We start from the raw sequence: 13,992 nt of genomic DNA, 5'->3' as shown, positions 1-13,992 counted from the left end.
AACTCAGTGCACTCAGTTTGATGGGCTTATGTCTGTTAAATTGTCTGTCTTGAATGGTGTGCCCCAAGGCTCTGTACTTGGTCCTCTCTTATTCACTATTTATATAAATTATTTAGACAAAAATGTCCAAAATGCACAACTTAATTTTTATGCTGATTATACTGTTATTTACTGCCTCGTCTCTTTACAAAAGCTTTCCAGAACATGCAAACGTCTTTTTATACTGTTCAACATACCTTGTGTCAATTGAAGCTTATCCTCAATACTGACAAACCTAAACTAATTGTGTTTTCTAATGCAAGAAATATAGATTGAGATTGAGGTTGTAACATATAAATATCTTGGAATTTTAATTGATGAAATTGCATATTCAACAACTTACAAAAAAATTGAAGCTGAAATTGAGCTTTTATTTTATTATTTTGAAGCCAGAAGGAGGCTAGTATCATTACATTACATTACATACATTTATGCCTTTACTAGACTATGGAGATTTTATATATGAATGCTTCCGCTCAGTGTTTGAGATCAATTGACACTTTCTTTACCATGGCACTTTGCGATTTATTTTAAACTGCAAAACCCTTACGCACCACTGCACTTTCTATACCAGGGTTGGCTGGCCTTCTCTAGTCACTCGTAGGCTCAGTCACTGGTATACTTTTATTTACAAAGCATTTTGGGTTTACTACCTTTTTATTTGTGCATTTTTATTGTTCAGAAATGTGGTGGGTACTCTCTTTGTTCGCTGGACTTTATCCTGCTAACTGTTCCAAATGTCTGAAACTGAATTTGGAAAAAGGGCTTTTATGTCCTCTGTGCCATCGTCTTGGAACACCTTACAAAATACTTTTAAACTGGAAGAACTTGTCCCGATTGGTGTTTTTAAATCACCGATGAAGGATTTTGAGGCTGATTCCCTGACCTGACAATGCTTTTAATTTGCTGTTTTATACTCTTGTGAATTCAATGGTTTTTACTAGATTACTTGTAGTTTTTCATGTTGTCTGTCTGTAACTTTGTGTAATGACTAGGTGCTGTCTATCTTGGCCAGGGCGCTCTTGAAAATGAGCTAAAAGGTTAAATAAATAAAAAACAGGTCAGATAGAATCTGAGGGAAAGACAGAGACGATGTTTCATAATGCCTCAAGGGTAGAGTGAACCTCATATTTATTAACAAGCAAAAATAGACCCAAATGAGCCTAATTTATTAATCAAATTACTCACATTTTGTAACAGAATAGTGAAATATGTGGACTATTTTGTAGTAGTAAAGTACATAGTGATACATAGTATTTTGTAATGTGAACAGTCAATGTTGCACGGCTCTATTTAGGCAGCCAAATGTCTTGCTGTGTGTAATCCTGTACTGTTTTTGTGTTTTCAGCAGCACCCCATGCTGACAATGACCTATCACTGAGAGCCCAGTCAGGTGATCTGAGGGTGGCCCTGTGTCACCTGCTCTAATGACCTATCACTGAGAGCCCAGTCAGGTGATCTGAGGGTGGCCCTGTGTCACCTGCTCTAATGACCTATCACTGAGAGCCCAGTCAGGTGATCTGAGGGTGGCCCTGTGTCACCTGCTCCAATGACCTATCACTGAGAGCTCAGTCAGGTGATCTGAGGGTGGCCCTGTGTCACCTGCTCTAATGACCTATCACTGAGAGCCCAGTCAGGTGATCTGAGGGTGGCCCTGTGTCACCTGCTCTAATGACCTATCACTGAGAGCCCAGTCAGGTGATCTGAGGGTGGCCCTGTGTCACCTGCTCTAATGACCTATCACTGAGAGCCCAGTCAGGTGATCTGAGGGTGGCCCTGTGTCACCTGCTCTAATGACCTATCACTGAGAGCCCAGTCAGGTGATCTGAGGGTGGCCCTGTGTCACCTGCTCTAATGACCTATCACTGAGAGCCCAGTCAGGTGATCTGAGGGTGGCCCTGTGTCACCTGCTCTAATGACCTATCACTGAGAGTCCAGTCAGGTGATCTGAGGGTGGCCCTGTGTCACCTGCTCCAATGACCTATCACTGAGAGCCCAGTCAGGTGATCTGAGGGTGGCCCTGTGTCACCTGCTCTAATGACCTATCACTGAGAGCCCAGTCAGGTGATCTGAGGGTGGCCCTGTGTCACCTGCTCTAATGACCTATCACTGAGAGCCCAGTCAGGTGATCTGAGGGTGGCCCTGTGTCACCTGCTCTAATGACCTATCACTGAGAGCCCAGTCAGGTGATCTGAGGGTGGCCCTGTGTCACCTGCTCTAATGACCTATCACTGAGAGCCCAGTCAGGTGATCTGAGGGTGGCCCTGTGTCACCTGCTCTAATGACCTATCACTGTCACAGCCAGGTCACAGCAATGTGTACTCATCATCACATCCTTTACACCTCTCCTTCGTGGACATTTAGTTTAGACAAAAGCAAATGGTTTATATTGGAATATACAGATGTGGTGCAAAGCTCGGCAGTTCTACCACTAAATTAAACTCCGCCAGTACGTTTCAGTTGTATTTGATCATTGTTTGGTGGTAACCAAGCAGGAAGTCTTCACATAATGACCATGTAATCAAGGTATGAAATTATTGTTATTTTCAAATACAATCTATTTTTGAGATTAGTTGTGGTCAATTTGCAGTGTACAAATTATTATTTTGTTCAGGACCCCCCGACCATCCGCTCAGACAAAAAATTGGTCCGCGGCTATATCCCAGTTGTCTACCCCTGCTCTACTCCATGATGATGTTTACTACACTAGCAACAAGCTCTACTACATGATTATGTCTACTATACTACCAACAAGATCTACTCCATGATGTTTACTACACTACCAACAAGCTCTACTACATGATTATGTCTACTATACTACCAACAAGCTCTACTCCATGATGTTTACTACACTACCAACAAGCTCTACTACATGATTATGTCTACTATACTACCAACAAGCTCTACTCCATGATGTTTACTACACTACCAACAAGCTCTACTACATGATTATGTCTACTATACTACCAACAAGCTCTACTCCATGATGTTTACTACACTACCAACAAGCTCTACTACATGATTATGTCTACTATACTACCAACAAGCTCTACTCCATGATGTTTACTACACTACCAACAAGCTCTACTACATGATTATGTCTACTACACTACCAACAAGCTCTACTACATGATTATGTCTACTATACTACCAACAAGCTCTACTCCATGATGTTTACTACACTACCAACAAGCTCTACTCCATGATGTTTACTACACTACCAACAAGCTCTACTCCATGATGTTTACTACACTAGCAACAAGCTCTACTCCATGATGTTTACTACACTACCAACAAGCTCTACTACATGATGATTTGTACTACACTACCAATACCAGGTCTTGACAACCATCTGGACCCCTCACACCATACCAGACACAGAATAAGAAATAGTCTGATCTGATTAAACCAGTAGTTTATGATATTAATGATGTCTTAGTTGATTAGCTAAAAAACAAGTAAACTGCACAAAATACTTAGTTCATAGCTACTGAGTAACTTAACAACACAATATAGCCTACCTTCTAGCCTGGGTCCATGCTTCCTGAAGCATGATGGGTACTAGGCCAACACACAATATAGCCTACCTTCTAGCCTGGGTCCATGCGTCCTAAAGCATGATGGGTACTAGGCCAACACACAATATAGCCTACCTTCTAGCCTGGGTCCATGCTTCCTGAAGAATGATGGGTACTAGGCCAACACACAATATAGCCTACCTTCTAGCCTGGGTCCATGCTTCCTGAAGAATGATGGGTACTAGGCCAACACACAATATAGCCTACCTTCTAGCCTGGGTCCATGCGTCCTAAAGCATGATGGGAACTAGGCCAACACACAATATAGCCTACCTTCTAGCCTGGGTCCATGCGTCCTGAAGCATGATGGGAACTATGCCAACACACAATATAGCCTACCTTCTAGCCTGGGTCCATGCGTCCTAAAGCATGATGGGTACTAGGCCAACACACAATATAGCCTACCTTCTAGCCTGGGTCCATGCGTCCTAAAGCATGATGGGTACTAGGCCAACACACAATATAGCCTACCTTCTAGCCTGGGTCCATGCTTCCTGAAGAATGATGGGTACTAGGCCAACACACAATATAGCCTACCTTCTAGCCTGGGTCTATGCGTCCTAAAGCATGATGGGAACTAGGCCAACACACAATATAGCCTACCTTCTAGCCTGGGTCCATGCGTCTTAAAGCATGATGGGAACTAGGCCAACACACAATATAGCCTACCTTCTAGCCTGGGTCCATGCGTCTTAAAGCATGATGGGAACTAGGCCAACACACAATATAGCCTACCTTCTAGCCTGGGTCCATGCTTCCTGAAGCATGATGGGAACTATGCCAACACACAATATAGCCTACCTTCTAGCCTGGGTCCATGCGTCCTAAAGCATGATGGGTACTAGGCCAACACACAATATAGCCTACCTTCTAGCCTGGGTCCATGCTTCCTGAAGCATGATGGGAACTATGCCAACACACAATATAGCCTACCTTCTAGCCTGGGTCCATGCGTCTTAAAGCATGATGGGAACTAGGCCAACACACAATATAGCCTACCTTCTAGCCTGGGTCCATGCGTCCTAAAGCATGATGGGAACTAGGCCAACACACAATATAGCCTACCTTCTAGCCTGGGTCCATGCGTCTTAAAGCATGATGGGAACTAGGCCAACACACAATATAGCCTACCTTCTAGCCTGGGTCCATGCGTCCTAAAGCATGATGGGAACTAGGCCAACACACAATATAGCCTACCTTCTAGCCTGGGTCCATGCGTCCTAAAGCATGATGGGAACTAGGCCAACACACAATATAGCCTACCTTCTAGCCTGGGTCCATGCTTCCTGAAGCATGATGGGAACTATGCCAACACACAATATAGCCTACCTTCTAGCCTGGTTCCATGCGTCCTAAAGCATGATGGGTACTAGGCCAACACACAATATAGCCTACCTTCTAGCCTGGGTCCATGCTTCCTGAAGAATGATGGGTACTAGGCCAACACACAATATAGCCTACCTTCTAGCCTGGGTCCATGCTTCCTGAAGCATGATGGGTACTAGGCCAACACACAATATAGCCTACCTTCTAGCCTGGGTCCATGCTTCCTGAAGCATGATGGGTACTAGGCCAACACACAATATAGCCTACCTTCTAGCCTGGGTCCATGCTTCCTGAAGAATGATGGGTACTAGGCCAACACACAATATAGCCTACCTTCTAGCCTGGGTCCATGCTTCCTGAAGAATGATGGGTACTAGGCCAACACACAATATAGCCTACCTTCTAGCCTGGGTCCATGCGTCCTAAAGCATGATGGGAACTAGGCCAACACACAATATAGCCTACCTTCTAGCCTGGGTCCATGCGTCTTAAAGCATGATGGGAACTAGGCCAACACACAATATAGCCTACCTTCTAGCCTGGGTCCATGCGTCCTAAAGCATGATGGGAACTAGGCCAACACACAATATAGCCTACCTTCTAGCCTGGGTCCATGCGTCTTAAAGCATGATGGGAACTAGGCCAACACACAATATAGCCTACCTTCTAGCCTGGGTCCATGCGTCCTAAAGCATGATGGGAACTAGGCCAACACACAATATAGCCTACCTTCTAGCCTGGGTCCATGCGTCCTAAAGCATGATGGGAACTAGGCCAACACACAATATAGCCTACCTTCTAGCCTGGGTCCATGCGTCCTAAAGCATGATGGGAACTAGGCCAACACACATACGACCTGGACAATGAAACACAAGGCCCGTTCCATGGCTAAACAGAGGGCGTAAACACGACACACAAAGCCTGATTTATACCTCAACTACAATTTACTTAGGGACACATGGCCTATAGCCAAAGCATGGCTCACGCTTACTATAGCACATATACCTATCATTGACACGAGGCCACGTTCTTGCTTCCTCAAGCACCCTACATATTCTATAGGTGTAGAGCCTATAGACAAGGCCAGGCCCTTGCTTCCTCAAGCTCATACCCTACACATACCATGGGTGTAGGTTCTATAGACAAGGCCAGGCCCTTGCTTCCTCAAGCACCCTACACATAGCATGGGTTTAGGTCCTATAGGTCCACGCTTATTGCAGCAGTGTCACATCCCATTCAGTCAGTGGAGCCCAGGGGGCATGGACAGGAAGCCTTAAGCACATTGGTGTAATCCCTGCGGTGGACTACTGAAACCACTAACTGGGTCATTTCTTTTAAAAGCACCTTAATGGATTGGCCTGGTTACTGGTTTGGTGTTCAGTTTTAATACAATTACATAGCATCGTCGGTGCTATACTGATATCATCACGCTGCTATATTGTCACAGACAATATGCTGCTCTGTCCCCAGTCCTGGTGGTCACTAAGTCACAGACAATATGCTGCTATGTCCCCAGTCCTGGCCTGGTGGTCACTAAGTCACTGACAATATGCTGCCATGTCCCCAGTAATGGCGGTCACTAAGTCACTGACAATATGCTGCTCTGTCCCCAGTAATGGCAGTCACTAAGTCACTGACAATATGCTGCCATGTCCCCAGTAATGGCGGTCACTAAGTCACTGACAATATGCTGCTCTGTCCCCAGGTATGTAATGGCGGTCACTAAGTCACTGACAATATACTGCTATGTCCCCAGTCCTGGTGGTCACTAAGTCACAGACAATATACTGCTATGTACCCAGTCCTGACCTGGTGGTCACTAAGTCACTGACAATATGCTGCTCTGTCCCCAGTCCTGGTGGTCACTAAGTCACTGACAATATGCTGCTATGTCCCCAGTCCTGGTGGTGACTAAGTCACAGACAATATACTGCTATGTCCCCAGTCCTGACCTGGTGGTCACTAAGTCACTGACAATATGCTGCTCTGTCCCCAGTCCTGGTGGTCACTAAGTCACTGACAATATGCTGCTATGTCCCCAGTCCCGGTGGTCACTAAGTCACAGACAATACGCTGCTCTGTCCCCAGTCCTGGCCCGGTGGTCACTAAGTCACAGACAATACACTGCTCTGTCCCCAGTCCTGGCCCGGTGGTCACTAAGTCACTGACAATACACTGCTATGTCCCCAGTAATGGCGGTCACTAAGTCACTGACAATATGCTGCTCTGTCCCCAGTCCTGGCGGTCACTAAGTCACAGACAATACGCTGCTATGTCCCCAGTCCTGGTGGTGACTAAGTCACTGACAATACACTGCTATGTCCCCAGTCCTGGCCTGGTGGTCACTAGGTCACTGACAATACACTGCTCTGTCCCCAGTCCTGGTGGTGACTAAGTCACTGACAATACACTGCTCTGTCCCCAGTCCTGGTGGTGACTAAGTCACTGACAATACACTGCTATGTCCCCAGTCCTGGCATGGTGGTCACTATGTCACTGACAATATGCTGCTATGTCTCCAGTCCTGACCTGGCGGTAACTAAGTCAACAGTTACAAAATAGGTTTTGGGGACAGGTGTCACCGTAACTCAACTAGTAGGTCTCTGCTCACGCCCCTTCAGCTTGCAGGCGAGTGTTATGGCACCTCCGTAAACCGGGTGGGAGTTACAATGTTGGATTTAGTGAAATTAATATTGAAAAGCAATAACGAATTCAGATCGGCAGAAGAAATCCAATTAGTTGGGACTCATCGTGCAATAACAACAACATGGAGAACACAACAGAGCAGCTAAACTGATGCTGATGCAGCAGTCTACGGTCAGAGCAGCTAAACTGATGCTGCAGTCTACAGTCAGAGCAGCTAAACTGATGCTGCAGTCTACTGTCAGAGCAGCTAAACTGATGCTGCAGTCTACAGTCAGAGCAGCTAAACTGATGCTGCAGTCTACAGTCAGAGCAGCTAAACTGATGCTGCAGTCTACAGTCAGAGCAGCTAAACTGATGCTGCAGTCTACAGTCAGAGCAGCTAAACGGATGCTGCAGTCTACAGTCAGAGCAGCCAAACTGATGCTGCAGTCTACAGTCAGAGCAGCCAAACTGATGCTGCAGTCTACAGTCAGAGTAGACAAACTGATGCTGCAGTCTACGGTCAGAGCAGACAAACTGATGCTGCAGTCTACAGTCAGAGCAGCTAAACTGATGCTGCAGTCTACAGTCAGAGCAGCTAAACTGATGCAGCAGTCTACGGTCAGAGCAGCTAAACTGATGCTGCAGTCTACAGTCAGAGCAGCTAAACTGATGCTGCAGTCTACAGTCAGAGCAGCTAAACTGATGCAGCAGTCTACTGTCAGAGCAGCTAAACTGATGCAGCAGTCTACGGTCAGAGCAGCTAAACTGATGCTGCAGTCTACAGTCAGAGCAGCTAAACTGATGCAGCAGTCTACTGTCAGAGCAGCTAAACTGATGCAGCAGTCTACGGTCAGAGCAGCTAAACTGATGCTGCAGTCTACAGTCAGAGCAGCTAAACTGATGCAGCAGTCTACTGTCAGAGCAGCTAAACTGATGCAGCAGTCTACGGTCAGAGCAGCTAAACTGATGCTGCAGTCTACAGTCTACAGTCAGAGCAGCTAAACTGATGCAGCAGTCTACAGTCAGAGCAGCCAAACTGATGCTGCAGTCTAAAGTCAGAGCAGCTAAACTGATGCAGCAGTCTACAGTCAGAGCAGCTAAACTGATGCAGCAGTCTACGGTCAGAGCAGCTAAACTGTTGTAGCAGTCTACGGTCAGGGCAGCTAAACTGATGCAGCAGTCTACAGTCAGAGCAGCCAAACTGATGCTGCAGTCTACAGTCAGAGCAGCTAAACTGATGCAGCAGTCTACAGTCAGAGCAGCTAAACTGATGCAGCAGTCTACGGTCAGAGCAGCTAAACTGTTGTAGCAGTCTACGGTCAGGGCAGCTAAACAGATGCTGTTGCAGCAGTCTACGGTCAGAGCAGCTAAACTGTTGCAGCAGTCTACGGTCAGAGCAGCTAAACTGATGCTGTTGCAGCAGTCTACAGTCAGAGCAGCTAAACTGATGCAGCAGTCTACGGTCAGAGCAGCTAAACTGTTGCAGCAGTCTACAGTCAGAGCAGCTAAACTGTTACTGTTGCAGCAGTCTACAGTCAGAGCAGCTAAACTGTTGCAGCAGTCTACAGTCAGAGCAGCTAAACTGTTGCAGCAGTCTACGGTCAGAGCAGCTAAACTGTTGCAGCAGTCTACAGTCAGAGCAGCTAAACTGATGCAGCAGTCTACGGTCAGAGCAGCTAAACTGTTGTAGCAGTCTACGGTCAGGGCAGCTAAACTGATGCTGTTGCAGCAGTCTACGGTCAGAGCAGCTAAACTGTTGCAGCAGTCTACAGTCAGAGCAGCTAAACTGATGCTGTTGCAGCAGTCTACGATCAGAGCAGCTAAACTGATGCTGTTGCAGCAGTCTACAGTCAGAGCAGCTAAACTGATGCAGCAGTCTACGGTCAGAGCAGCTAAACTGTTGCAGCAGTCTACAGTCAGAGCAGCTAAACTGTTACTGTTGCAGCAGTCTACAGTCAGAGCAGCTAAACTGATGCTGTTGCCGCAGTCTACAGTCAGAGCAGCTAAACTGTTGCAGCAGTCTACAGTCAGAGCAGCTAAACTGTTGCAGCAGTCTACGGTCAGAGCAGCTAAACTGTTGTAGCAGTCTACGGTCAGAGCAGCTAAACTGTTGCAGCAGTCTACGGTCAGAGCAGCTAAACTGTTGCAGCAGTCTACGGTCAGAGCAGCTAAACTGTTGCAGCAGTCTGACCAAAATAACACAACACATCTGGATACCCTAAACCTTAACTAACTACAGTCCTTAGTGTTAGGGTTATATTAATATCCTGTATAGCCTAGCCACAGTCTTACAGTCCTTAGTGTTATATTCATATCCTGTATAGCCTAGCCACAGTCCTACAGTCCTTAGTGTTAGGGTTATATTAATATCCTGTATAGCCTAGCCACAGTCCTTAGTGTTAGGGTTATATTAATATCCTGTATAGCCTAGCCACAGTCTTACAGTCCTTAGTGTTAGGGTTATATTCATATCCTGTATAGCCTAGCCACAGTCCTACAGTCCTTAGTGTTAGGGTTATATTAATATCCTGTATAGCCTAGCCACAGTCTTACAGTCCTTAGTGTTAGGGTTATATTCATATCCTGTATAGCCTAGCCACAGTCCTACAGTCCTTAGTGTTAGGGTTATATTAATATCCTGTATAGCCTAGCCACAGTCCTTAGTGTTAGGGTTATATTAATATCCTGTATAGCCTAGCCACAGACCTACAGTCCATAAGGGGTATAGCCCAAGGTTAACCGCACACACACAGAGCCACTGGGAACTAAACACACCCTCACTAAATACAACCTACCCCTTTCCAGTGATCTGTGGCAACGTCAAGATATCCCCAGCCCCCAATTATCCAGAGCAGGATGAGACAGGGCAAGGCAGGGCAAAGCAGCTAGGAAAGTCTTTGGTTGGAGAGTCGGCTGGAGTCTTAACATTACCTACCATCCAAAACCCTCTCACCGCTACCACGGCAACAGAGAGAGGATTACTGGACTGTACCATTCTGTTGCTAGAGAGGGAATTAGAGTGCACAGCCATACAACATGGCCCCTTTCTGTGGCATCCGTGTGTGTGTGTGTGTGTGTGTCATTCTCTCTGTGTGTGTGTGTCATTCTCTGTGTGTGTGTGTGTGTGTCATTCTCTGTGTGTGTGTGTGTCATTCTCTGTGTGTGTGTGTGTGTGTGTGTGTGTGTGTGTGTGTGTGTGTCATTCTCTGTGTGTGTGTGTGTGTGTGTGTGTGTGTGTGTGTGTGTGTGTGTGTGTGTGTGTGTGTGTGTGTGTGTGTCCCACAGATTACCACAACCAGAATTCTCATCTAAGCTGCAAAGAGAGACGTGAATGTTAACTCAGAAACTTTATGTACAATTCTAAATACAATTTATTATTATTATTATTATTATTATTATTTTTAACCCCTTTTTTTTGAGGTCTCATTGCTCCAACTCCCCAAAGGGCTCGGGAGAGGCGAAGGTGGAGTCATGCATCCTCCAAAACGTGACCCGCCTAACCGCGCTCCTTAACACCCGCCAGCCAGCCGCATCAATGTGTCGGAGGAAAACATTGTTCGACTGGCAACGGAGGTCAGCCTGTCCAGCGTTGTCCAGTTTAGGGGAGAGTTTTGCCGGGGGTCTTTACTTGGCTCGTCGAGAGTGCGACGAGCCAAGTAAAGACCCCCGGCAAAACTCTCCCCTAAACTGGACGACGCTGGGCCAATTGTGCGTCATCCCGGGCTGGGTTGTGTCACAGCCCGTGAATGAACCTCCAGCAGTGCGATGCATTTCCGCTGTGCCACTCGGGAGGCCCAAGATTTATTTATTTTTAAATCAGTCTTTAAGGAAGTTGACTCTGGAGGAGGGGTCTTTAGAGGAAGTGACTCTGGGGGTGTCTTTACAGGAGGTGTCTTTATAGGAGGTGACTCTCTACTGTCTTAATGAGCCTGCAACCAAAATGTGAATATTTCCTGATTTTTTTATTGTACCTTTATTTAACCAGGCAAGTCAGTTAAGAACAAATTCTTATTTTCAATGACAGCCTAGGAACAGTGGGTTAACTGCCTGTTCAGGGGCAGAACAACAGATTTGTACCTTGTCAGCTCGGGGGTTTGAATTTGCAACCTTCCGGTTACTAGTCCAACGCTCTAACCACCCTGCCGCCCCTGTGTGGTGTGTAATGGTGTTACGTCTAGGTGTAGTGGAGTGAATGTGAGGGAAATAATCATTTCGAAGAACTCTTTAGTCATCAGTGTTGCAGAGAGAGAGAGCCGAGGAAGCATGTGACTTGTGTCTCTTGATCTGGCCCAAATTCAAGACAGGGAATCATCTCATGATGTCCTCTGGCAGTCAGGCAGATCACTGTAGTCAGCACACATACCCATTATATAACAGCAGCCAACGTAAACAGACACTAAGCCAAGAAAAAACCCCAGCCAACCAAATTCCAAATTAACAAATGCAAACGCACAGCACATAATCCTAACTGTCCTGCCTGACTGCAGGGCTACAATACTAAAGGCCCATCATACACCCATTCACCCCTTGTAGTGAAGACACATGACCCGGTCCGTGTCTGTCAGTTAGCTTCTCAAATTTGGCCCTAAACATGGTGCGTCACATCACTGCTTGCACGGCCTTTTGGGAAAGGCTACAGAACTTGCTGTACTCACTCCAGAGCAGCTGGATGGTTTAAAATCTCAACATCTGGACGGAGGAAAACTGGAGGCAAAATGTGGTGTTTGGGGATGAATAGCACTTAGATAGACACTTAGACAGCTGGTACTTCTAGGTTGTACATATTTCTGGGGCTTGTAGTAATATTTTACATAAGATTCTAATGACTGACATAAGGTGGGAATATACCATTTGAAATATAAAAAAATAATTGGAAAATGTGGGCGTGTTTTGTGCATTTAGGAGTTTTCTATTGGTTACACTGCAACAGTGAAGCTCAATCAAGCACAGCTAAAGTATTTGAAATGATTTCAAATTGTTTTTGAACCCAGGTCTGTTGATTTGAGCTTGCCATCTAACAGCGCAACAGGATTTCAGTTCTTATACCTCAGTCTGATGTAGTGCACTTTATCATCAACAGGGGGCATTGTTAGGACTTGGGCAGAGCAGCCTAAGGCTGAGAGAGAGCCAGGGGATAGTGTTGTAGCTGGGCAGAGCAGTCTATGGCTGAGAGAGAGCCAGGGGTTAGGTTTGTAGCTGGGCAGAGCAGCCTAAGGCTGAGAGAGAGCCAGGGGATAGTGTTGTAGCTGGGCAGAGCAGTCTATGGCTGAGAGAGAGCCAGGGGTTAGGTTTGTAGCTGGGCAGAGCAGCCTAAGGCTGAGAGAGGGCCAGGGGTTAGTGTTGTAGCTGGGCAGAGCAGTCTATGGCTGAGAGAGAGCCAGGGGTTAGGTTTGTAGCTGGGCAGAGCAGCCTAAGGCTGAGAGAGAGCCAGGGGTTAGTGTTGTAGCTGGGCAGAGCAGCCTAAGGCTGAGAGAGAGCCAGGGGTTAGGTTTGTAGCTGGGCAGAGCAGCCTATGGCTGAGAGAGAGGAAATAGATCCAATCCTTCCTTACCTTCTCCTCCCTTTCCTCCTTTGTTATGCAGGGCCTTCCGTGTCCGTTGTGTTTCCTGCCAGAGGGGTCTTTACAGGAGGTGTCTTTACAAGAGGTGTCTTTACAAGAGGTGTCTTTACAAGAGGTGTCTTTACAAGAGGTGTCTTTACAAGAGGCGACTCTGCAACAGTCATCTTTAGAGGAGGTGTCTTTCCAGGATGCGTCTTTAAGGAAGGTGACTCTGGAGGAGTCTTTACAGGAGATGTCTTTAGGGGAGGTGACTCTGGAGGAGGTGTCTTTAGGGGAGGTGACTCTGGATGAGGTGTCTTTAGAGGAAGTGACTCTGGAGGTGTCTTTACAGGAGGTGTCTTTATAGGAGGTGACTCTGGAGGAGATGTCTTTACAGGAGGTGTCTTTACAGGATGTGACTCTGGAGGAGATGTCTTTACAGGAGGTGTCTTTAGAGGAGGTGACTCTGGAGGAGGTGTCATTACAGGAGGTGTCTTTAGGGGAGGTGACTCTGGAGGAGGTGTCTTTACAGGAGGTGTCTTTAGAGGATGTGACTCTGGAGGAGGTGTCTTTACAGGAGGTATCTTTAGAGGAGGTGACTCTGGAGGAGGTGTCTTTACAGGAGGTGTCTTTAGGGGAGGTGACTCTGAAGGAGGTGTCTTCACAGGACGTGTCTTTAGGGGAGATGACTCTGGAGGAGATGACTCTGGAGGAGGAGATTGACAGTTGCCTCTGGAGCCTCAGCACCTCCTTCTGTGACTCCCTTAGCAGCCTCTCAAACTCCACTACGCCAGACGGGACTGGGGAGCCCTGCAACACACAGAGTTCAAAGATATTTCAACATACAAAAATTTATATATTTGCCCCCTTTCTAATTTTCTC

At 46.5% G+C, this 13,992-nt stretch overlaps 1 protein-coding gene across 1 annotated transcript in view; it reads right to left on the bottom strand.

Moving 5' to 3' along the window:
* Positions 1-13,992, bottom strand: part of tspoap1 (TSPO associated protein 1) — a 193,411-nt gene that overhangs the window by 92,613 nt on the left and 86,806 nt on the right. Inside the window, exon 6 of the mRNA XM_031807691.1 lies at positions 13,123-13,920. Coding sequence (XP_031663551.1) covers positions 13,123-13,920 — 798 coding nt within the window. The remainder of the gene's footprint in view (positions 1-13,122; positions 13,921-13,992) is intronic.

This window comes from Oncorhynchus kisutch, linkage group LG28, assembly GCF_002021735.2.
Source record: "Oncorhynchus kisutch isolate 150728-3 linkage group LG28, Okis_V2, whole genome shotgun sequence".
Lineage (NCBI taxonomy): Eukaryota > Metazoa > Chordata > Actinopteri > Salmoniformes > Salmonidae > Oncorhynchus > Oncorhynchus kisutch.
Note: the sequence above shows the minus strand (reverse complement) of the source record. Positions and strands in the feature narration are given on the sequence as shown.